The sequence below is a fragment of the Pimephales promelas genome, chromosome 3 (assembly GCF_988280905.1).
Source record: "Pimephales promelas chromosome 3, fPimPro1.hap1.1, whole genome shotgun sequence".
Classification (NCBI taxonomy): Eukaryota; Metazoa; Chordata; class Actinopteri; order Cypriniformes; family Leuciscidae; genus Pimephales; species Pimephales promelas.
Window position 1 is genome coordinate 13,924,289 of NC_142771.1, and position 26,027 is coordinate 13,950,315.

Genomic DNA, 26,027 nt, shown 5'->3' on the forward strand with positions numbered 1-26,027 from the left:
AACAGCTAATGACTCGTTTCAAAAACAATTCGACTCAGAGTCGACTCTCACTTTTGAAAGACAATAACTTTATATACGGTGCACTTTCAGATATAAATCTTTGCAGGATGTTTTCATTCCCTTAGAGCTATATTCCACACTACATGAACAGTCATTTTCAAAAATTCATGATAGGTGCTTTTTAACTAATGGATATGCACTTTATTTTACAATCCTGTTCCCCAACATAGCATATACTATGTACTTCTTATAGTAATTGCAATAACTGGGTAATAACAACGTACTAACCCTGAACCTACTCCTAAATCTAACCTTTTACACATGTAGGAACACCTACCCAGTATTTTCTTAGGTAAGTACACTGTTATTACACATCCTGTCAAATAAGGTGCAAGCAAATAAGATTTTTTTTTTTTGCTTAAATATACAAAAGAAGCATTGTCTAGTTAATATTTCAGAACCGAAATTATCATCATTATATCTGTCCACATAATTATATTTTTTGTGTCCACACCATTTCTCCATAAATTAGAAAATACTGTCAACAGGCAGGAAAGAAAAATACACTTTCACCAAGTTTTTTAGGCAGTGCATTAAACAAACAAACAAAAGGTTTGTTGCCTGTAGTGTCTTGCCTTAATTACTGTACATTACAATAACTAGTTGTTGATGTAAATGTGATAAATTCAGTTATCAAAACAACTGAACTGTGTGTGTACAGAAAAGGACTGGCAACTGTCTTCAACTGCAGTGTGTACACGGTCATACTGACTGCTAGAAAAAAGAAAGGACTTCTATTTATATAGACGCAGCGATTCAAAAATAAAACGGAAAGTTGAACGAGGAAAGCATGAAAAAGCAGAGGAAATGTCATTAATACACAAATGCAGGGAAAGCAAGAGAGTTAATCGCTGAATGGAAAACAATGATGTCACACGTTAATTCTACTGTGAAATGCATATACAGTACATTGAAATGTCAATGGAAAACAGGTGGAGGATCACATGTTGTTGTTTTTTTTTTTTACCTGCCCCTGTCTCCAGGAGGGGGGGTGGGGATTGGAGATGTGGCCAGCTCACCGGGCTGTTCAGAGATCAGGGTGTCCGCAGGAGAGCCGGGCGGTTGTGCGCTGGGAGGCGTGGACGAGGATTTGCGGGACAGCGTAGAGGTACTTTTGCCCTTCACCCACGATGTGTCCATCACTCTGACACCCACACTGCCCACAGAAAGACCACAACTGAGTCAGACATAAACATAACACAACATCTAGATGCACTGCACAGAAGTGCTAACCCTCTTAATCATTACATCAACTCGTACTACAAGCCAGCATGGGTCATTATTTAGAGAGCAAAAACAAGTAAAGTACAAAGTATTTCTGGAACATATATCAAACATATTGTCATTGATTACAGATGCCAGATGTGATCAACCCTCAATTATGATCATGTACAGTATATTCTTATAAAAAGAAACATTGATTGTCATTTAATAATTTATGTATTTATGTAATTTAGGTAACATTAATTATTGTTAATATTAGATACACTCACCTAAAGGATTATTAGGAACACCATATTAATTCTGTGTTTGACCCCCTTTCGCCTTCAGAACTGCCTTAATTCTACATGGCATTGATTCAACAAGGTGCTGAAAGCATTCTTTAGAAATGTTGGCCCATAGGATAGCATCTTGCAGTTGATGGAGATTTGTGGGATGCACATCCAGGTCACGAAGCTCCCGTTCCACCACATCCCAAAGATGCTCTATTGGGTTGAGATCTGGTGACTGTGGGGGCCATTTTAGTACAGTGAACTCATTGTCATGTTCAAGAAACCAATTTGAAATGATTTGAGCTTTGTGACATGGTGCATTATCCTGCTGGAAGTAGCCTTCAGAGGATGGGTACATGGTGGCCATAAAGGGAATGGATGGACATGGTCAGAAACAATGCTCAGGTAGGCCGTGGCATTTAAATGATGCCCAATTGGCACTAAGGGGCCTAAAGTGTGCCAAGAAAACATCCCCCACACCATTACACCACCACCACCAGCCTGCACAGTGGTAACAAGGCATGATGGATCCATGTTCTCATTCTGTTTACGCCAAATTCTGACTCTACCATCTGAATGTCTCAACAGAAATCGAGACTCATCAAACCAGGCAACATGTTTCCAGTCTTCAACTGTACAATTTTGGTGAGCTTTTGCAAATTGTAGCCTCTTTTTCCTATTTGTAGTGGAGATGAGTGGTACCCGGTGGGGTCTTCTGCTGTTGTAGCCCATCCGCCCTCAAGGTTGTGCATGTTGCGGCTTTACAAATGCTTTGCTGCATACCTCGGTTGTAACGAGTGGTTATTTCAGTCAAAGTTGCTCCTCTATCAGCTTGAATCAGTCGGCCCATTCTCCTCTGACCTCTAGCATCAACAAGGCATCTTCGCCCACAGGACTGTCAGACATAAACCCCATTCTGACATTCAGTTTGGAGTTCAGGAGATTGTCCAGGACCACACCCCTAAATGCATTGAAGCAACTGCCATTTTTTGTCTGTTTTGTGGACTGGTGTGATAAAAACAGTCCCAAGCTAAATGCTACTAAGATGAAGGAAATAGTGGTTGATTTTAGTAGACTTCGTTAGAAAGCAGTAGCAGTAAATTTAAGAGAGTCAGAAGTTGAGATTGTAACTTACAAGTATTTGCGTGTATATCTGAACAAACTCAACTGGTCTGGAAGAGTCAGAGTCGTATTCATTTGTTAAGGCGACTTAAAAGTACCTGACGTACCCCAAGGGATCTCAGAATTAAGTTAAATGAACTTATTACAGAACTAAAGAAGGCAGGCTCTGTCGTGAGGAGTGTGTTGCCTACTTAAGAGGAGATAATGCAGGATAAAAGGATTGGGAAACTTTCTCTTATAATTAATCATGACTGTCATCCTCTTAATGAAATATCTCAAGCTCTTGTGAGTACTCACAGCTCAAGATTTAATTTATCCAAGTCTTTTTTCCCCCAACTGCAATTAGATTTGATAATCAGTGTTATATAAGATGATACAGATGATGGTCATATATGAAGAGTTCAGATGCAAAAGCCTCTAAGTGTCATTTGAAATTTTCTTCTAAAATGGTCATTTTTATCAAGCTTATATATTCAATTTCAGTAATTTCACTTAAATTGCAAATACTGAACTTAAATATACAAGCTTGATAAAAATGAACATTCTAGAAGATTTTTTTTTTTTTTTTGCATCTGAACTCTTCATATATAATCATAGTCATAATGCTTTGAAAAATTGATATTTGAGAACAAGACTTGTTGTTGTCATTGTGTGTATATATAAATGTCCCCTCAGGGATTAATAAAGTAAATTAAATCAAATCAAATCAAGTGATTGGTCGCTTAGATAATTGCATTAATGAGTAATTGAACAAGTGTTCCTAATAATCCTTTAGGAGAGTGTATAATGTAAAATATTTTTATTTTGATTCATACTGTATTCACAATTGTTTAAAAGTTTGGGGTTGGTAAGATTCTTTTAATGCTTTTGAAAGAAGACGTGTGTTCACCAAGGCTGAATTTATTTGATAAAACAAGTGCAGTAAAAACAGTTATATTGTTAAGTATTATTAAAATAATTTAATTTAATAATCAAAGTTGTTAAATTTAATAATTTTCAGCATCATTACTACAGTCTTCAAATGATCCTTCAGATTTCATTCTAATATGATGATTTGATGCTCAAGAAACAATTATTTTTATCACCAATGTTGAAAGTCAAGTTATTTCTTTCTTTTTTTTTTTTTGGAAACTGTAATACAATTTTTCAGGATTGTTTGAAGAATAGAGAGTTGAAATGTTACATATTGTAACATTATAATGTCTTTACTTTTTTGATCAATTTAATTCATTCTTTAAAAATAATTACTGACCCCAAACATTTGCAATAATAACGTAAAGGATCGTTCGCCCAAAAATGAAAATTCTGTCATCATTAACTCACCCTCAAGTTGTTCCAAACCTGTATGAGTTTATTTCTTCTTTTTCTTTGTGTTCAGCAGAAGAAAGAAATTCATACAGGTTTGGAAAAACTCATTGAACTGTTGTCTTTTTAAAATATGCAGTGCTCCCATTGAAAACAATTGGGAAAATACGCTAACCTCAAGAAAAAAAAAGGAAAAAAAAACGCTTTGATGGACACACGGCCTAGGGGAAGGGACAACAGTGTAATCAATGATGTAATTACAAAAATCAACTACACATGTAATTACATGCAGGTAGTTTAAAATATAAATACAATCAAAAGCATGTACACTACGCACACAATATGTACATTGCATCAAGTGCAATGTACAATTTAAATGTTGTAGTTAAAACACAATATAAATTTGGACCAAAAACAAAGAAAGCTCACAGTATTACAGAAAATGTGGTGGACAATACCTTTGAATTTTCCTAATGCTGCATTAAGTGAAGATAAAACAATGATTTTAGAGGAAGCGCAGTGTGTTTACACGTCTAGAACAAGGAGTTGACATGGAGACAAGGAATGACTGATGAACGATGAGCAATGTAGAGTGCAGTGGGGGCCATGTGTAGTTTCACAGTGTTTGGTGGATCAGGGCGGTCCAGAGGTGAGAACATGTCAGTCTAAATGAGCAGCTGGCACTCTTTCCTGCTGCGACACCATTAAGCCTCATTTACTGTAATTGCCTTTACCCCGGGAGCTGTGGACATAAATAATTAGACACATATCCTCTGCTTTAACAAAACAAATCAGTCCTAAAATACGCTTGATCAGCATCCTTAATTGTTATGTAATTATACATCATTTTGAAAAATATATAGTATATCTCTCCTCTCTCACTGTTTTCATCTTGATTACTAATGAAGTTTCCATCAATGAACTGTGCCTATGTGGCTTGAATTGTGAATAATAATTAGCCTACATTAACTGAGTTGCTGAATAGTAGACCTTGGAAAGTCAGGGTTACACATAAGCACTTTTCAGGCGGGATTAAAAGGACAGTTCACACAAAATTATTTTTTTGGTCATCAGTTACTCACCATCATGTTGTACATCTTTAAAACAAAATGATCAATTTAATAAAACCGGAGAGATTTCGGTTATTCCACCGAACATCTATGTAAAACACGGTAAAAAAATATCAAATTGAGCAGATGAAAGATTAAATTTAGACTTTCATTCACATTTAAACGGAAAACGGAAAAGATTCTGCTTTGTGACCACCCGAAAAGCTTCTCCGACACCAGAACCATCGCTGATATTGCCTTGATTTGAAAAACGTTTCGATATTTGTACTTTAGTTTATATTGAGTATTTATAAGAGTACTAATACTGATAGAGAAACGAACTGTAAACACAAATTGACTTCTATTTTTATAGCAAAGTCTGCCTCCTGGGGCACTGATTTATGTCTTTGAGCCAGAACAGACCATGGAGAAGTCTTCTGTCAGATTGTAAGTATTTTAAAGTGCTAATAATTTAGGTCAGATTCAACTTAGTTACCTTAAGGTGTCAAATTACGCAGTGTAAAAAAAAAAAATATATATATATATCAATATAATAGGGCTGTCAAACGATTAATCGCGATTAATCGCATCCAAAATAAAAGTTTGTGTTTACATAATATATGTGGGTGCTCTGTGTATAATTATTTTGTGTATATATATATAAATACACACACACACATGCATGTATATTTAAGATTTTTTTTTTATATATATAAAATGTTTATATTTATACATAATTTAAATTATATATAAATCTATATACATGAAAATATTTCTTGAATATATACATACATGTGTGTGTATTTATATATACACAAAATAATTATACACAGAGCACCCACATATATTTTGTAAACACAAACTTTTATTTTGTATGCGATTAATCGCGATTAATCGTTTGACATCCCTAATATATAATGTTTTGACACATCTCTGCAGTGAATATTATGTGGTAAATTGCCATGTTTGCCAAATGTTTGCCAGTATTTTCTGTAAGGAGGTCTGGAGTAGGATCTCCTCCTCCGTATGCGGTATTTTTCCACCTGCTGGAGCATTGCAGGTGGCATGAGTCAGAGCCTGGCACATCTGCCACGTGTCTGTCGATAGAGGCAGAAATCCAGCCCCCTCAGTGAATGATAAGGGAGCTGCGGCCCTCCTTCAACACTCCATCCACGTAACCATAGAGACCGCGGCAGCCCATCAGCCCGAGACCAGCTCTATTCGAGGGAGTCGCGGAGATGTTCCCGGAGTTCAACTCCAATTGAGAACAAATGAGACAGAAAGGTTTCTGGATAACGACATGACTGACGTCCCAGTCTAAGTGAATTACTCGCTGAACACTTTGGCTATCTGCCGCTGTCTCATCCGCCACTTCTAATTGGTTTAAGCGGCACTATCTAACCCTGACGGTAATGGGGAGTTAGTGCAATGATAATAGGGCAGTGTTTAATTTAAAGGGATAGTTTACACTCCAAATCCATTCTCATCCAAACCCATGTGACTACTTTCTTTAATGGAACATTAAAGGTGAACATCCTGGCCACTCTTCTCTATATAATTAAGGTGAATCTGGATGAGGTCAAGCTCTAAAATTATTTAAAAAAAAACATCCTAAATGGTCCAAATAACTTTGTTATACAGTTACAAAGTTTGTGTGGAGCAGCATTACTCTGAAACACGCAGTGCATTTATTTAATTAAATCAGCCGTATCGCGATTTTGGTTTCATTTTGATTCACTGTCCACCCCTGCTAGTCATTATATTCTTCAAAAATGTACCTTTTGTTTCATGGAAGAAAACATAAGTCAAACAGATTTGCATTGACATGAGGGTAAGTAAATGATGACAGAATCTTCATTTTTGGGTGAACTGTCCCTTTAAGAAGTAAGGCTGGTATGAGAAGGTAATGGAAGCGAGTGGGAGGGGAAATGAAAAATGAAGAGATGGAGGAGGCCGACAAGAGCGCAGAACAACCTACCCATCCTTCTTGTAGAATTCAAGCATCATGTTGTCAGTAGCAACACTGAGTGGGCGTCGGCTCTGCTCGTGCTGCTGCTTGCGATCTGATTGGTCCATATCTGGCGAGGGCATGGAGCTGTAGTTGGAGTTGTGGTTGGTGTGGACCGGGCTGCCATAGCTGCCTGTCAGGTTGAACTCAATATCTAAGAATAGCAAAGACAAATTAGTCCAAATCTCACTGGAGAACACGCTCGTGGGTATGTGCGAATATGCTTTCACAACTCTTTCTATCTAACCTCCAGGGAAGAACCAGTCAGCATGCTGGATGATCGGCTCAATGATGCCAACGATTTGCAGGGACACGGTGGTCATCATTTCCGTCATGTTTCTGTGAAGAACAATGACCCATTTGATCTACACATTTCACAATATAAAACAACATTCAAGAAATAGTTTACCCAAAAATGTCATTCATTCATGTCGATCCAAACCTGTATGACTTTTTTTTTCTTTTGTGGAACACAAAGAGTTACATTTTGAACAATTCATGGTGACTACATCTGTAGAGCTCCAAAAAAACATGAATGTCACTCTGTTTTACTCAGAAAGCTTTAACGTGACTTATTTAGCCATATTAACTACTTTAATGGGTGGTGTATTGATGTCGTTCTTGAAGCTTGATAGGCGGTTGTTGCATGGCTTCCTCATTCGTTCTGCAGTGTCATTTTAAAATAATTGATGTACTATTGTAGTATTTATTCATATTTTGAACTGACATTTTTAGTTTTCATTTCATTATCGTTTACACACATTTCAAATGCGTCTCCTGTGACCTCTTCTGTTTAAAGTTCATCGAGACTCCCTTCTTATTTCATGACAATCTAGCCTACATCATTTTCACTTAGTTGACAAATAGTATTGAATGAATGAACCCGTGTTAAGCGGCTTACACCAAGTCTAATATAATTATCTCTAATATAGATTTATATTAAATCTAATATAATACAATGCAGTATAGTGTGTATATTTTACTTTTTAAGGGGGCAGAGGGATGCTCTCCTTCTCGGAAATTAGTTTTTGCGGGGTTGGATGTCTGCATACAGCTACATTACGCTACATGTAAGATAATATGAAAAAAGGTAGGGGCACTTTAAAGAAAATATTTAATAGTGTTAGTTAAAGGAGTCATCAAATGCGTATTTTCCACAAGTTGGTATGATTCTTTAGGGTGTTCATGTGAAGTTTGTAATATACTTTGGTTAAAATTCCTCAATGGTTGTGTAAAACAGCTTTGTTCACAGTGACCTGTTTCGGTGCATGTCTCTTTAAATGATAATGAGCAACCTGGTTGTGTTCACACACTGCAAAGACACATTTACTGTAGGCAAACACCATATAAAAGTGAATTTTGCATCCGATGACCCCTTTAACAATAACAACACTGTGCTCCACATAAGAAAAGTAACAAAGTCATATGTATGCACTGTAAGCAATGACAGAATTTCATTTTTTCACTGAATTGCTTTGTGAATTTGCTGCTATCCACATAAATGAGAGAAGAAAGCCAAACATAGAAAATGCACTCACCCTTCTGAATGTGTCCACAGAAGATTGGGTCCAAGAACTATTGCAATGTTACCTGGTGTCATTTTATTAGCGTCCTGATACTCTGTGAGTTTGGCTAAGAATTTGATTAGATATCTGTTTAGGAAAAAAAAAAACAGTTTCAGTTTAAATCTCAGTTTGACAAAAGGTTCTAGCCCTGGCATTTACTCATACATTTGCTATTCCTGTTGCTGTATGTTATCAATATTTCAGTAGGTCTGACTCAAGACAGGTGCAGTCAAACAGCAGTGACCCACAGCCTATATCAGGACACCTTGTCATGTGGGTTAGAAGTAAAGACGTGCCAAATATTCACAGAATTTGACAGTGGCATTGTAAAGGAAACGCATAACAAATAAGGCCTCCTTATTTTATATTTTTATTTTAAATAGTAGCTTTGTTTGAATTTATTCCTAGATGATAATGATATAATATTCATTACTGTGGTTCTTAGCTTAGCTGTATTTAGCCACATCAATCAGGGCAAAATGAAAGGCTGATCTATACAGTTGGCACATTAAACCGTTTAGACTAAATGATATTTCCAAAACTCAAAAAATATTCTCAGTAGGGCTAATGAACTCTTAATAAGCAGAAAAACACACTTCCTGACAGTTAAGGAATTGCCACATCACTCATGATATGACAGAGATTTGACACTCCTCTCTGTAATGAGTGGTTGCATTCATGACTCATTTAAAGACAAAAACCTTGTCATAAATAAAAAAAATCATAAGCAAATAAGCACCACAAACCTGAAGTTGTTCAAATTGTCTGATGGTAGTTTCTCACATGTACCCAACAGTGCTTGAAGCCTTTTGTCCATATCTTGAATACTGCAGAACGGCCATAAGGAGAGATGCATTAATACAGAATTTGGATAAACTGCTGTATGTTCAAGTTTTAGACACATATTTTCATCCTAATCAGAAACATATTTATATTGGGTTGCTTTTCCACGGTATGAGTAAACTGTAAGTGTGATGTTAAGTTCACTAAAAGAAAACGCACAAGTATGCTTTAATACTTGTTTAAGTATGCTTAACATACAAGTATGTTTTTTTTTTGTTTTTTTCAAATATGCTGAATAAAATTTATGAAATTGGCAGTTTTCTTGGTAGGAAATATTCTTCTGTAAAACTCTGAAATAGTAAACTTACAAGCATACAACTTATTCTTTGATATTAATATAATTTCTACATAAAATATACTTCACACTCTAAAAATGCAGGGTTGTTTTAACTCAACTTTGGGTCGAATATGGACAAACCCAAACGTTGGGTTAAAAATTTAATTAAAAAAATGTTACCCAATGGCTGGGTTTGTCCATATTTGCCCCAAAGTTGGGTTAAAACAACCCAGCATTACTTACTAAATATATTTTGTGTAAGCATTTGCTCAATTGACAACTCACATATTTGATTCCGCCAGGTAGGCAGCTCAATATTTTTTAGGAAACAGACCTTATGTCTCACTCTCACATCAAAGTGAAAATGGCAAATGCTGTTGGGTAATGGCATTTGTGTTGGTGTAGACCGTCGGTACTCACTTTGAGGCTTGAATCCATTCATCATAGAGTTCAAATGACATTAAAGGTTCGGGAAGTTCACGAAGATAAGACTTTAACGCCCCTGAGGAAAGCAGATGAAGAAGAGGTCAGTGGAAGAGAAGGAGAGAGTGAAAGAGGGAAACACAAACACAGCACTTGGTGTAGGATATGAGTGGATGTGTGCTAGTCCCTGCTTAAAATACTAAAGGGAAGCCTGAAAAATGAGCTGTCAAAAGCCACAATCAGCACGTAGCGACTGTCAGCTGTGCCCCCCTGCCTGGCGGCTACTAGGTCACGCTTCAGGCCCGCTCTAATGAGATCAAATTAACCTGAGACAGAATTTAATGTGAACTGCCGTGGGGTCTGAGCCTTTTTAGCTGTGATCGACTAAAATTTCACTGCGGGTAGATCAGTGAACAATTGGAAGCTAATAGGAAAGAAGCAGATGCTCACCTGCAATGGCGTGTGGGTCGGCTGAATACTCCTGCACATCAAGAACCCCGCAGTCCAGTGATGCCTTCAGTTTCTTCAGTTTGGAGGCCGACGGAGCCACCCGAAATAAACCCTGAAGTGACAGGAAGAGTTCTCAACCAGGAGGTCAGGGCCCACTAGAGCCTCTACAATTCATTCATTTAGCAATCTTGAGCCCCCAAAATGCCAAAAAGCTGCTTGTTTTCAAATCTTTTTTTAACAGAAACTGTGTTATTACCTAAAAATAAACCTTTTTTTGTGATCTCAGTAATTAAGAACTATACAACAACAGTTATTGAGATATTAATAATATAATAAAAGAAATAAATTTCAGTTTATTTAGCGTGTTAATTTAGGAAAGAATCCTTTTTGTGACTATAATATATATTCAATTCAATTCAATTCAAATTTATTTGTATAGCACTTTTCACAATACATAATATTTCAAAGATTCATTTCAGAAATGTACATGGAATGTACATTTAACTATTCATTTAGGGCATAACATATCGCCGGCGTTGAGTCGTCTCTTCACAGGTGTCGAGTCGTCTCTGTCTTCTTCTCTATATATATAAATTATTCAGTTCTTAATTACTGAATTTCACACAAAAAAAAAAATTGGTTTATTTTGTACATTAAGTAATACACACAGTTAAAAAAAAAATAAGGTTTGAAAACAAGCAGCTTTTTCATGATTACAGCAGAAATACAGGAAATGGCCTATATTGGGTCCCTTCAAACATTGTGTTGCACAATGGGGGACTTTTGATTAAAAAAGGTACTGAATAGTCCACTCACTGTAGGCTGCACCACTCTGAAGACTCTGAAGACACACATAGGCTAAAATGCAAATTTGGATATCCTACAGCAGTATAGTCCAGTTCTGCTCCTGGAGAGCCAATGTCCTGTAGAGTTTTGCTCCAACCTGCCCAAACACACTTGCCTGAATGTTTCTAATGGAAAAAAAATCGCATACCGAGTAGGTACTACATATGTATTTATTTCACTAAAAGTGCGTTCTTTACAGTATGAATGATATTCGGATGTACTATATCAGCCATGTTATTACTGTCATGTAACATACAGTACAGCGTCATTCGCGTCTTCCTAAATCCTCTCCCGTATCCATTGTATGCGTACTCTGGAAGTAAGTGCCTCCAGGTCTGTTTTTTTAATACTATGAATTCAGACATACTCTTTTGCCGTACTATTTTTGCATACTACACTCTAAAAAATGCTGGGTTGTTTCAACCCAAACATGGGTCAAATAAGGACAAACCCAAAGGTTGGCTTAAAAATGCAATTAAAAAAATTAAAATTAAAAGTGAAAGTTGAAGTTTCAAATTTGAAATTACATTTTTAACCCAACATTTGGGTTTGTCCATATTTTACCCAAATTTGGGTTCAAACAACCCAGCACTGTGTAGAGTGTATATAGTAGAGAAGTATTCCATTTGGGACGCAGAATAATAATCCTTAAAACCTAGTTTAGCTAGTTCAAGTGTGTTTAATTAGGGTTGGAGCTAAACTGTGCAGGACCCCTCCAGGAGCAAGTATTTTTTTTCCTACTATGGAAGTCGATTGGTTAGGTCAACTGTCTGGTTACCAACAATCTTTAAAATCCCTTCTTTTGTGTTCAACAGAAGGAAGAAACTCAGTTTGGAACAACTTGAGGGTGAGTAAGTAATGACAACATTTTCATTTCTGGGTGGACTATCCCTTTAATCAAGGTGAAATGCTTAGTGAATATTTAGGGGTATTTACAGTATAATGTCTCTGAACGGCATTTGTAAAATACAGTTAATTACCACATACAATAGTAGTTATGACTCATCCCTCAGTTTGTTAGACAAACTGTGTATACAGTACATAAGGCAAGTTGTGTTATTTCTCAGCAGTCTCGCACCTCTTCCTCCATGCCACATTCTAGCAGCATGGTGACGCACGCCTCGATAGGAAAGGCAATCTCCCTGCCACTGATGGCTAGATGTTCCTCTAAGGCCTTTCCATATGATGGCTTCTCTATCCAGGCCTCTGGAACACATCATGATAAATGTTAAAATGCATCATTTTCAATCTGTTAAAGCGGTGATAAAATCCCATTTTCACAAGATGTAAAATAAGTCTATGATGTTCCCAGAGTGTGTGTGAGAAGTTTTAGCACAAAAAAACCCAAGATATTTTTATATAGCATGTTGAAGTTGTCACTTTTTGAGGCTTTGCAAAAACGCACTGTTTTGTGTCTGGCCCTTTAAATGCAAATGAGCTGCCGAAGAGGGCGGGGTTACAAGAGTTTTCGTGTATTAGCAGCTGCGATTACCTCAAGCAGACACTATAAAATGACAGAAACTGTTCTCCCTTTAATGTTATAACGGAGTCAGTCAAAGATGGAGAGACTCGAGAAGAAGCGACAACATGTAGAATGCAACAGGACGTCTCTGAATGGTTAGTTGATGAATTTATACTTGCTGATGAGAAGTTAACCATCTTCAATTAGGAAATTCTGTCATGTAATCTATAAATCGCTCATATCCACAAGTTTCCGAGGGGCGCTCCTGTAAAAAATAAAGTGGGTGAAACTTCCGGTGAGGCGGCGGAAGTAGCATTCCAATGGTATTTTGTGTGTTAGTTAGCGAAGAGGCTAGCTGTTTTTCGGAGAATTATTTTACTATTTAAAGACGCAAATCTTTATGAGAGATGGTGTTACGGAGTTCATGGACAACATGTGCTGTTCGCGGTTGTATGTATAACCGGACTAAACTAGTTCAGTGGCTTAAACGTGATTGTTTTGAACATAAGCTGAAAACGAAATCAGAGTGTTCCTGCCAACGACTGTAGTTTCCATCACCTCCCAAAAGACGACGAATCTTCCTGTGTACATTTGTTTAAATTTTTAATATTCTATAAACTTTTATCAGCATGTGTTTGGCTGTTCGCTACTGATGTTACACCTAAACTCAGGATCAAAGCCTGTGTTGACAGAATACCAAATGTGCCAGTTAATGTATTCAAGCAGCACATTCATTTATAATTTTGAATAAACTCCAAAGCACAATGACTAAGTGTGTATTTTTTATTTTAATTGTTTGTCAGCTCACACAACTGTCTGTCACCATGCCTTGATGAGTATTGATTATTAATAATGTTATTATAATACTCCCAATCAACTACTGTGGAGGGTAAAGGTACTGTTATTTCACCTTTTTTAATTTCGTTGAGGTTGTGTTCCCACATCGTTAGCTAGTTTGGATCGCTATAACTTGAATGACTGTCAACTGTTGAATGAACGAGTGTCAAGCATGTCAAATCGTGCTTTGTTTACTTCCAACCGGAAGTCGCGCCCACTTTTGACGCAAGGCCTCATGGGGCGTAGGAAACTTGTGGATAGGAACTGTTGTGAGACGCACACAGAGTGACTTTCTACTGCATGTGACAAGAAGGATGCTACAGTTTGAGCTGACTCACAAACATACTCTTATACAAAAACATGGACCACGTGTTCTCGGGGGCGGGGTTTATGTACATTTTAGGGTTGGTGATGTCACTAACCCTAGAGGAATGTTATGTAGTCCCTACCAGTCCTTTTCTTTAAAAGCAAATATCTTCCTTTGCTTTGAACTTTGAGCAGTCTAACTTTGATAATGTAGTTTATGCTCAAACAGCAACATTTCACACTAACTAAAGTTAGAAAAGTGAAATCATACTTTACCACCCCTTTAAAAGCTACAGAAACAAGTTTTATGGCAGATCGACATGCGCATTTGAAAGACACCACTTAACCAAACTTGTGCGTTCAGACACTGAAGTGGAGAGTCTTACCCTGTTGAGCTTTGATCTGTGGCAGCACAGTCTGCAGAATCTCCAAAGACTTCTTGTGGTACTCTGCCTGAACCTCTATGAGCTACAGCAAGACCAATAAGAGGACATACACATGTTGTAAGCGTTCTCAAGGTATTCCGACCAAAAGTACACACTTCCCCTTTAGTGTCCAGAGGTACTTGCCGTTTGAAAGTAGTTTGCATAGTCTATTTCTTTGGCCACAAAGTTGTACATGTCCGCCGATAACTGGTCCTACAGAGAGAAACAGGTACATCATTGTGAATATGTGAAATTTCTCATTTCTAAAAAAAACAAGAAAAACATTTTGAGAAGGAGGCGACTAAGTAATGTAGAGTATGTAAGCTTTCTTTGCTTTTAGTGAATTGTTTCATTAAAGGCCCCCTGAAATCAACATTGGTTTGGTTTGGTTTTTTTAGCTTTTAGTGAACATGTTAGCCTTAAAGGGATACTCCATTTTTTTTGAAAATAGGCTCATTTTACAACTCCCCCAGAGTTAAACAGTTGAGTTTTACCATTTTTGAATCCATTCAGATGATTTTCTGATATTTAGAAGAATATCAGTAACCAGACAGTTTCTGGTCCCACTGACTTCCATAGTAGGATAAAATATATACTATGGAAGTCAATGGGACCAGAAACTGTCTGGTTACTGATATTCTTCTAAATATCAGAAAATTGGCTGAATGGATTCGGAAACGGTAAAAACCCAACTGTTTAACTCTGGGGGAGTTGTAATATGAGCAAATTTCCAAAAAAAAAAAAAAAAAAAAAGTGGAGTATCCCTTTAAGGTTATCAATAAGCAGGTGTGTTCCAAAACATTGACAAGTCTCTCACTTCTGTTAAAATAGATCAGGGATTTTTATCACAGACTTCCACTCCTCACAGACTGCAAGTCATACTTGGCACCATGGCATGAAAGCCAATCCAAACGCTTATGATACGTTGGAGTCAATAGTAGAGGTGTAAATAAATTCTAGCCATTTCATTCTTAACCAAAGTACGGTTGGAAAACAGAATAAAACTCGAGCGTTTGAGCAACCGAACACGCATACCCAACCCATATTTATCTGTGACGTGTCAATGGTTGCTTTGGCTAGGTGGCATTTATAGCATAGGGGGCGGGACACTTTAGATTCTAGAGAGCATTTGATTTTCTTCAGTCCAATAGAGTCCCGAAGTTACGACGTCACTCTGTAGGCCAAAATGGGGAAGTGAGTTAGCATTTTAGCACTCGTTCTAAAGTCTATGGAATTTTTGAATGGGTTTTTGCTACAGTAAATCGCCTGAAATAAGGTCTGTGGTGAACAAATCCTCTAAATATTTTCAAGTTTTGATCCTTGACATACAATACACAATTACCTGGTTGTGTTTTTTTTTACTTTATTGGGTTTTTTTGTGTTTTTTAAAAACTTTATATAGGCTTCAAAATGTATACATTTTGGATTAACTTGTAAAGATTATCTTGATAGACAAAACGTGCAAGGGTCACAACTCTTTGTTAAACACAGATCTTATTTTTTGCGATTTTCCAAAAGTCTATGAGGAAAATGCATAGCTTTTCGATCGAGGGAACCCATGCGCCACTAGCTTCCGATTTGTCCTACAAAGTAACGTCATCACTTCGGCACTCTATTAAATGCTCTCTAGAATCTAAAGTGTCCCACCCCCATGCTATAAATGCCACCTGGCCAAAGCGCCCGTTGACACGTCATGGAGCAATATGGGTTTTTGAAAAGGGGGAGGATTCATTCAATATGTCCCGCCTTAGCTTCCTGTTTCAGTGTAAATTACGTTAACGCATCATACAAAGCTGTGCGTTCCAAGGCAATTCAGTGGGCCTTCAAATGCAGAAGAAAGAGTGAGAGAAATCGTCACCCTGCAGATCTCCATCCGATTGGCCGTCTCCTCCATTTCCTCTCTCAGGGCATCAGACTTGGCACCGCCCTGCTGCACATTACTAGGGTGACTTGAAGACTTGGATGACTGTTGCCACCTACAGCCCAGGAGGACAAATGACCCCGTCAGAGCACAATGTGGGTAATGTGGAAGAATCAAATCTCAGGAATCAACCACAATAGAGTTCATACCGTGTCCTTGCAGAATCCATGTCCAGGACAAGTTTGGCTAAATGTTTTCGCTGTTTCTGAATGTTCGGAATTTCCACCTAATCATAAAACCGTGCACATGTGAGAAATAAAAACATGGCCTTCATGCACGAAAGAGTGAAAGCATTGAGGTTGTAAGGCATTCTGTAAGACACTTTTAAATGATGAAACCTGTTGTGAACAATCTAGTACATGCCTTCTGTCATCTGACGGACTTGGTTCATGGTTCACATGTCTTTTAGCTGTCAAATCTGATTTTTATGAACTAAACATAAGAATAACTTTTACATTGCAGGCAATATTTCAACATGAACACTTATTTGACTGTATTGCTTTGCATTATATGATTGTGGACAAAGTATGCAAGAAGTGGACCTCATAACATTGAAATGGGTAAAAAACAAAAAACATGCTCACCTCAGCCAGCATATACAGAGGCTCCACAACATCTCTTTCAATCTGTAACTCAAAGACGAGCAGCTCTTGAGCCAACTTCTCTTCCGTTTCGCCACAAAGGTTCAGCATCTTACTGCAGAAAGACCACCAGTCAGGCAAACTAGTCAACGGAATCAAGACTGCATCCTGGTTCATTCACAAACCTCTTAGTGAATATCACGAAAGCTCTCAAGAAGTTGGATGTGAGCGTTAAACACTAGCCATATCTTTTGATGTTGATGTCAAAGTGTGTGTGCCCAATACAATGTGGTACATAGGTGCCGTCTTATCTGTCCCTTCATATAAACTATCCACATGCAAACCAATACAGGTTGCATGACAAGAGACATTTAGAAACCAAACTCTCAAACTATGAAGACAAACCAAAGGAGTCAAGGCTCCCTAGATCCCTAACCCATGTGTAGGTGCTATAACTACAACACCTGGCTGCAAAAAACATCTTTCTTCGTTTTTAATTGCAGGTTGCAAATCAGCTTAAGTAGATGCATGCTGCCACCTATTGTGCTGGAGTGTAGAGACAATTGAGTGTAAGTGTACATTTCCATAACAACGGTATGCTTAAAACGGAGAGTTTTCCACACACAGACGACACCATTGTCAAAAAGATCCCTATTCACACGGATCCGCGAAAACGACCAATTATAATTTTGTGGTATATGGTGTATTTTGTGGAGATATTGCCCTGGCACAGTGTTGTTAGTGTTAACTAATATTAAAACTAAAACACTTAAAATCACTTTTGGTCACTGAGATAAAGCTGAAATAAAAATAAAAAAACTGATTTTAGCAACTAAGTTGCTAACTGAGCAGCTTAGGTTTACTTGATTATCCACACATCACTTCTTTAGAAAAATCAAAGTGAGTATTAAATACAGTATGCTTCATCGGACTTTTGAGGAACGTTTATTTGGATCTCTCCATCATCTCTGTATTGCATTGCATTATATGTTTTATGTTACTGAAATAAAATAAGTTGAAGAACAAAAATAATAAAAACTGATATAAATTTAAGCGAAATAGAAATAGCCAATGATATATATATATATATATATATAAATATATATATATATGTGGCAAAAGGATATGAAATTATTCAAATTTAAAGGGTCACCTTCCGACACGATCTCTGGACGCCATTAAAACAAACCATTCCTTCACTCTTTCATTTGTCCTGTTGTCGACAGACTCAAGTGCAATGAGTACTGAATCTGTATTCAGCTATATGTCATTTATTTAAAGCTAATGATTAATTGCTTCTGTTCTGCTCTGAGTAATTGTTAAATTTGGGTTGTTAAAAAGTGATTGATTAGCCATTTTATTTTAGGCTTAATCTGTATTACAATACAAATAGTATTTTTGTTAAAATATCATATGAAATGAGTGAAGGCTAATGAGTGATTCCACTGAATCTGAACATTTCACAACTTTTTTTTTTTTTGGCATCATGTATTGCTACCATTGTTTTGTCCCATCTGTCAATTTCCCATATTTTCCATTTTCTCTCTTTTTTTTTTACTCAAGGACATAAAATATGGAACCTGTTCATCTAATATCTAGGATTTTTTTACTCAGTATTTGTGTCCTGTTTTCCAGTACAAATATCTAACATTCTCAGAATAAGAAACATTTACACAAAAAGCAAAAAATACAAGTCTTGTTTTCTGAATGTAAAAAAAAAAAAAAAATCATTTGCTTTGGCAGTGTATGATAAAAAAAAAAGAATAGAAAAATATATTTTTTCCTTTGAATTGCATTTATTTTTTCTTTCCCCACTGGAAATATATTTCTCCCATTTAAATGTTGGTTCCTTTGTAATTCTGCTTCTTGTTAGATACCAACTCTTGTTTCTGAATAATGCAATTAAATTAAATTTATATTTAAAATCTGAACAATATTAGCCGATGGGGTGGGGAAAAAACTCATATTAACTTATATTTTTATAGACCACAGATATTTTTCTTGTCTTTAAGAGTCATTTTGCTTTTCAATTAAGTTTCTTGATTTAAGAATGTTTAGATATTGGCACTTAAAACACGACAAAAATACTGAGCAAGAAAATCACTTTTAAGCAAAGTGGATTTCAAAGCATCTTCTCCATTGATGCCCATTCAGTGCAATAATGATCCTGGATGCATTAATCCTAATAATGGCAACGAATTAGGATGCAGCCCAAGAGAAACAGTTTGAGAATTTAGTTAGAGGTCAAAAGGCAAGTACTTAATGTAAGTGAGCTCTCACCCAAAAAGAGAGTCGTCTCCTAACACAGCTGCTCCCTCCACCATACATTGAGCAAGTGTCGTCAGGGGCAACTTCTTCTGTTGAGGGAAAAATCACAATCAAATTGGTATGAGAGTAAACATTTGCAGTGCAGAAAACAGAAGTAAGTGAACTGAGGTGTAAGAACTGGCGTACCGCGGGCGATTTGACTGATCTCTTTTCTAAATCGGCGCCTTGTTGTCCCTGCAGACAGGCCGTCAGCTTCTTATGTGTGCTATGAGAGACCTGCTTTACCAGGTCTAAACGCTTCTCCACCTGAATGCAAAGCACGTCATACAAACACGATAAGAGTGTAGACTACGTTACAACAGTGTAGATTAGAGCATAAGTAAATGCAGTATGTGTGCGGTTGTGTTCACACTGATCTCAGTACAGATTTAGTCTCACCTGTAGCAGGTCTTCACTCAGTACCTCTGTTTTTTCAGCCCTGTAATATTATAGAAAACAGATATTTAGGTATTGCACGAGCAAGAGGTTGAATATTTTAGCTATGGGAGCACCTCCGAATAATTGTAAGCATTTCCATCACATTCTCATCCTAGGGCGTCATATAGTGATGCATATACATCCAACGCACATGGCACCCTTTAGCGTCAATATAACACACGCCGGTTATGGGTACACTCTAAAAAATGCTGGGTTGTTTTAACCCAACATTGGGTCAAATATGGACTAACCCAGCCGTTGGGTTACATTTTTACATTACATTTTTAACCCAACATTTCGGGTTTGTCCATATTTGACCCAAAATTGGGTTAAAACAACCCAGCATTTTTTAGAGTGTAGGTTTAGGTCTGGGGTAGGGTTAGGGTTAGACCACTAGGAGGCGCCTTCTGCGTCTCATATTGACGCTAAAGGGTGCCATGTGTGTTGGATGTATACACATTGGCAAAAGCGTCAGTATATGACAAATTGGGATGAGAACTGGGTGATACTGACGCTTTTGAGAATGCGTATTCATCCAATGCACATATGGCACCCTTTAGCATCAATATAAGACGCAGATAGGCGCCTCCTAGTGGTCTAACCCTAACCCTACCCCAGACCTAAACCTACCCATAACCAAAGCGTGTTATATTTAAGCTAAAAGGGTGCCATGTGCGTTGGATGTTTATGCATTGTCAAAAGCGTCACTATGGATGAGAATGCGTTGTCAGTATATGACGCCTTGGGATGAAAACGAGCTGAAACTACATGCATGAGTCTTGCGGAAGAACATTGTAGCCGGAACTACTTTTCTCTGTTTGTGTCTATGACGAGTCACGCAGGTACTGTGCTACTCCGCAGTAGTTCAACCCATACCAGTCTAAAATAGTCTACATATAAACACTTGTTATAGGTGTAGCGTATTAATTCAGGATAAGACAAAATGCAGCAGCTTTAAGACATTTATGTCTAAACACAAACATTTTTGAGTGGATTTTGAATGCAACCTCAAAACATGTGATAATGAATTTGAGTTGTATTGCAGTTATACAATTTTTTTTTAAATATAATAAATTTACTGCTGAAAAATTTCTCTCTACAATATAAAACATCTGATCTAGAGTCCCTGAATTATAATAATATTAATAATTTAAAAAACCCCACTTGATTACCACTGGTTCTGCCCTTATTAGCATTCTGTCATTTGACACCAGGCCAATATCTTGCATTGAATACTGTAATATCATAAGAAAAAGAAACCAACATTCCCTTGATACTGTAACTGGCAATTCAAGCTGAAGAGATAAACTTTTCAGGAATTAGTGGATGGTCAACTCCGCCCCCAACCCCCTCCAGGTCACATACATTCACGGCCATGAAAACACTTTCATGATCCCCTGTGAATGTGGCGTATTGAACTCTGGCCATTATACATTTTATAATGAATCACAGCAAGTCTGAAGCCACAGCGAGGATGCAGAGCAGGTTCTCTTTCTGCTGAGCCTCAGATAAGCAGCATGACCCATATGGCGCTCACATACATACAGAAGAGCAGGTTGCCATGGCAGCAAATGCTGGCCAATGAAAATAGACACAGCACATCTTCTTCCCATCCACGATGACAATGACTTGTTAGAGTGTAAAAGAGGATCTTGATGTACTGAGAGGAGCATTTTATATCTCAGTATGACAGCAGCATTTGTTTAAAGCTCATGTGTTTACCAAAGTCTATAGAATAACACATCTAACGTCTAAGGGAGTTTGATATTACCTTTCATTCAGTGTGTAATATAGCTGTCTATGAATGTAAAAGGTCTACAAAGCTTTAAAGATCAAAGCGCATGACAAATAAAGCTAATGTCTCCTAAAACCCCGGCATCCTGGCCAAATTTGCCCAGTGGCCTCTGTCCATCATGGCCTCCAAATCATCCCCATATATATATACCAATTGGCTTCATCTCTCTGTCACCTCTAAACCAGTAAGCTGGTGTGTGGTGGGTGTTCTGGCGCAATATGGCTGCCATCACATCATCCAGGTGGATGCTGCACATTGGTGGTGGTTGAGGAGATTCCCCCTCTATATGAAGCACTTTGAGTGTCCAGAAAGGCGCTATAGAAATGTAATGAATTAATATGTTATTATTATAAAAAAAGAAAGGATTCTGAACTGCGGAAACAAGCTGTCAGTAAGTCCAGTCTCACTTCATCTTACATACCTGGTAATAATGTATAAAAGTTGCATGATACCAGCCACTGGCTGAAGGAACAATGTCTTTTTTGTCCCTCAAACACTGTTGTTGCTGAGGCCTGGAAGATTATTATTTTTTTGTTGTCAACATGTTGAGAAGACGGTGTTTTCAGAGCAGCAAAAGCAAATCATTTTTGCGTGTACTTCGAAAGGATGAGGACTCACACACTGTTGATACAGAAAAACTGATGGCATTGGAAGATCCGGTGCTCAAATTCAGATATGGTACTAGGCATTTTGTTTCCGACATCCACTGTAAGCGGTGGACCAATAACAACAGACTGGGCCATCTAACCAATCAGAGCAGAGTGATCAATTACAACAGACTGAGCCAACAGACCAATCAGAACAGACTAGAGTAGACCAATCAAAACAGATTGGGTCATCTGACCAATCAGAGCAGAGTAGACCAATCAAAACAGACTGGGTCATCTGACCAATCAGAGCAGAGTAGACCAATCACAATAGACTGAGCCATCTGACCAATCAGAGCAAAGTAGACCTATCACAACAAACTGGGCCATCTGACCAATCAGACCAGAGTAGACAAATCACAACAGACTGAGCCATTTGACCAATCAGAGCAGAGAAGACCAATCACAACAGACTGGGTCATCTGACCAATCAGAGCAGAGTAGACCAATCACAATAGACTGAGCCATCTGACCAATCAGAGCAAAGTAGACCTATCACAACAAACTGGGCCATCTGACCAATCAGACCAGAGTAGACAAATCACAACAGACTGAGCCATCTGACCAATCAGAGCAGAGAAGACCAATCACAACAGACTGGACCATCTGATCAATCAGAGCAGAGAAGACCAATCATAACAGACTGAGCCAACTGACCAATCAGAGCAGAGAACACCAATCATAACAGACTGAGCCAACTGACCAATCAGAGCAGAGTAGACCAATCACATCAGACTGAGCCAACTGACCAATCAGAGCAGAGAAGACCAATCACAATAGACTTAGCCATCTGACCAATCAGAGCAGAGTAGACCAATCACATCAGACTGAGCCAACTGACCAATCAGAGCAGAGTAGACCAATCACAACAGACTGGGTCATCTGACCAATCAGAGCAGAGTAGACCAATCACAACAGACTGAGTCATCTGACCAATCAGAGCAGAGTAGACCAACCACAACAGACTGGGCCAATCACAACAGACTGAGCCATCTGAACGATCAGAGCAGAGTAGACCAATCACAACAGACTGAGTCATCTGACTAATCATAGCAGACCAATCACAACAGACTGGATCCTCAGAGCAGAGTAGACTGGGACTTTAAAATGAATAAAATATTTTTAATTAATATATTTAATTACAATTACTTAATGTTTTATTTAAATAATTATTAAAATGTAATTAAAATTATTTAATCCTTTGATATATTTAAATCAATTATTTAGATTTATTTAATACTAATAAAGTCCTATGCAGGTTTAAGGCATATTTAATTCTAACATCAAATTTGAGCTTTTTTTTCTTTCTTTCTTCACTCCACAGGGTCTCTGAAGGTTAATAAAATTCATTCACGACTTTTCAAAATCTGAAGCCCTGCAATATCCCCTCCTTACACATAGCAGCAATTAATAATTCAATAACATCCTCCTAAGCAACATTTGTCAATTTCGAGGGATTTTTGCCCTTACTAACATCAGAATGCAGGTTTTCCTTGTGTTGGTGACTCATCACTCAGTCTGTCTGTTCTCTTTGAAGACGACATGAAACAGACCCTAATGACTTTCCATAAAAATGTTCCTAGTCTTATTGTGCTTGATTCATCATTGCACACTATTACAAAGAAAAAAGGGTTTGTTTTCATAATCTTTCGCAAAAACATAGACCTTTCTCTGCAACAACTCTTCTAATTCAGTCTGCATGAGAAAAATGATGTTATAAAACAGACAGTTCTGACTCTGATTAGATGAGTCACACTCATAGACATTTTAAAATATATAGCCAATACTCCCACCTGAGCAAACGTACCATATTAATGATGCTACACTGCATGCCAATCATAAATAGCCTGCAGCTATTTAAATTATTATAATTCCTTAGGAGTCTTTTCAGTTGCCATAAAATAATATATGCACAGACTCTATATATATTTTTTTTTAATCAAACTCTTTAAGCAGCAGTATACGTTTTCAAGTCGAAAACCAAACAGATGCTTCAAGTTGAACTGCTCTCCTACTCTGCACATTTCCCAAGGCAAAGAAAAAAAAAAAAAACAAGAGTCCTGGCAGAGGAGAGCAGATGATGCATGTGAATGGCTTAGTGCTCAGAGAGAGCAGGCCTGCTGGGGCAGGGCCAGAGCTGAGGCACTGACTGGGGAGATTGTCCCGCACACATCCACTCGGCCTGTCTCTCCTCCACTCACTCTTCAAAATGTCTCGCGGGCAGCAGCAGAACTCTTAGATGCAGCGATTGCAAAACACCCTGCAGAGATGATTCTTTTTTTAACGAAGGTTGCAATGCACTGCATTGATATTTCAACGCATTCTCATCCCAAGGCATCATATCCGACACTTTTGCCAAAGCGTAGACATCCAACACACATGGCACCCTTTAGCGTCAAATGAGACGCTTCGGTTATGGTAGGTTTAGGTCTGGAGTAGGGTTAGGGTTAGACCACTAGGAGGCGCCTGATATATATACATATATCTGAGTCTCATTTGACCCTAAGACCCCATTTACACCTGGTATTAAAATGCGATCTGTATCCAGATAAGTTATCCGGATAATAAGTACCGATTCCATTTACACCTGGCCACATAAATGTGTTTTTGCAAAACGGATATGAATCCGATCTTAAACTCCCGCGTATGCAGATTTAATGGATTGCACGCCACCAAAAGCAACAGATTTGAGCTGCATTTCGTTGATCATCAGCTAATTTCCAAATCAAAGACATCAATAAAAGAGTGGCAACAGCGCTGGTAAGATAATTTCGTTTATTTACTTGAAGATGATTGTGTGTTAAGCATCTGTGACTTACTTTCACTTTTATTTGCGATGTTTGCACGTTGGCTTGATGAATAGACGCTCAGCTGCTCATCTGCGGTGATCGGTGATGCGTGTCGCAGTAGCGCCGTCATATCTGCCAATAACATGACATATAGCCTATATAACAAGCTCACTCGTTTATTTTTTGCCTTTTTGGGAGGAGTAAAATATACATATGTGGTTTCAACAACCAGATTGCGTTTACACCTAGTAAAGATCCGGACACAATGCGAGCCAGACTACCTCCAGATGTGGTCAGGCAGATCCGATCGCGATCCGATCACAACGCATTTACACCTTGCATTAACATGCGTTTTTTATTATCCGGATAACTTATCTGGATACAGATCGCATTTTAATACCAGGTGTAAACGGGGTCTAAAGGTTGCCATGTGCATTGGATGTATGAGCTTTGGCAAAAGTGTTGTATAAGACGCCTTGGGATGAGAACGGGCTCGATATTTCCAATTGTCGCCATTATTGTTCTAGTGGGGTGGACATTATAGTTATCATCCTTGGTGTGAACGGGCCTTTAATCCAAATGTATGTCCTGTAAATAAATAATTGTGATTTTAACAGTAAAATACTGTAAAATGCTATAGTGAAAAACTGTTAATTGGTTAACAGAAAGAATGTTGCAACTGTACGGTCAATTTCTGGCAACATCAGCTGCCTTTTCTTTTTCCGTAAACTTATCGAAAATTGTTATTTACAATGTATTGCGCGACAAGGGATTATATTTTTGAAAGAATTTCTTTCTATTTCATGCGACGTCGCGGCTGGAACAACAACTTCAAATGTAACTTGCATTAAATTTATAGCCATACTGGGAGAGACAATGGACAATTCACCTCAGATCATGAAAAGAAATGGAAAAGGAAACTCGGTGTGAACAAACAATTGCGTTCTATGACAAAGATTGTTTCAATCAATCAGTTTGTATTATTAATTGTGATGGTGTAATTTGTGAATTTGGCTGTTCATGTCACGTGTTGGTAAAATAAGAAAAATCCACACTCCCCTTCGCGTCGGGCATTCTT

At 37.8% G+C, this 26,027-nt stretch overlaps 1 protein-coding gene across 8 annotated transcripts in view; it reads right to left on the minus strand.

The window, feature by feature from the left end:
• arhgap44a (Rho GTPase activating protein 44a) overlaps window positions 1-26,027 on the minus strand; it is a 64,214-nt gene that overhangs the window by 15,229 nt on the left and 22,958 nt on the right. For 6 of the 8 annotated variants that reach the window (XM_039687148.2, XM_039687147.2, XM_039687146.2 and 3 more), the window contains exons 2-18: window positions 19,680-19,719; window positions 19,428-19,547; window positions 19,254-19,330; window positions 16,977-17,088; window positions 16,542-16,618; window positions 16,330-16,447; window positions 14,616-14,684; window positions 14,433-14,514; window positions 12,520-12,647; window positions 10,596-10,707; window positions 10,143-10,224; window positions 9,349-9,429; window positions 8,576-8,689; window positions 7,285-7,376; window positions 7,008-7,191; window positions 4,439-4,456; window positions 1,028-1,216 (exon numbers count right to left, since the gene is read on the minus strand). In XM_039687148.2, coding sequence (XP_039543082.2) covers window positions 1,028-1,216; window positions 4,439-4,456; window positions 7,008-7,191; window positions 7,285-7,376; window positions 8,576-8,689; window positions 9,349-9,429; window positions 10,143-10,224; window positions 10,596-10,707; window positions 12,520-12,647; window positions 14,433-14,514; window positions 14,616-14,684; window positions 16,330-16,447; window positions 16,542-16,618; window positions 16,977-17,088; window positions 19,254-19,330; window positions 19,428-19,547; window positions 19,680-19,719 — 1,695 coding nt within the window. The remainder of the gene's footprint in view (window positions 1-1,027; window positions 1,217-4,438; window positions 4,457-7,007; window positions 7,192-7,284; window positions 7,377-8,575; window positions 8,690-9,348; window positions 9,430-10,142; window positions 10,225-10,595; window positions 10,708-12,519; window positions 12,648-14,432; window positions 14,515-14,615; window positions 14,685-16,329; window positions 16,448-16,541; window positions 16,619-16,976; window positions 17,089-19,253; window positions 19,331-19,427; window positions 19,548-19,679; window positions 19,720-26,027) is intronic. The other 2 variants (XM_089128288.1, XM_039687143.2) reach the window with 2 other exon arrangements.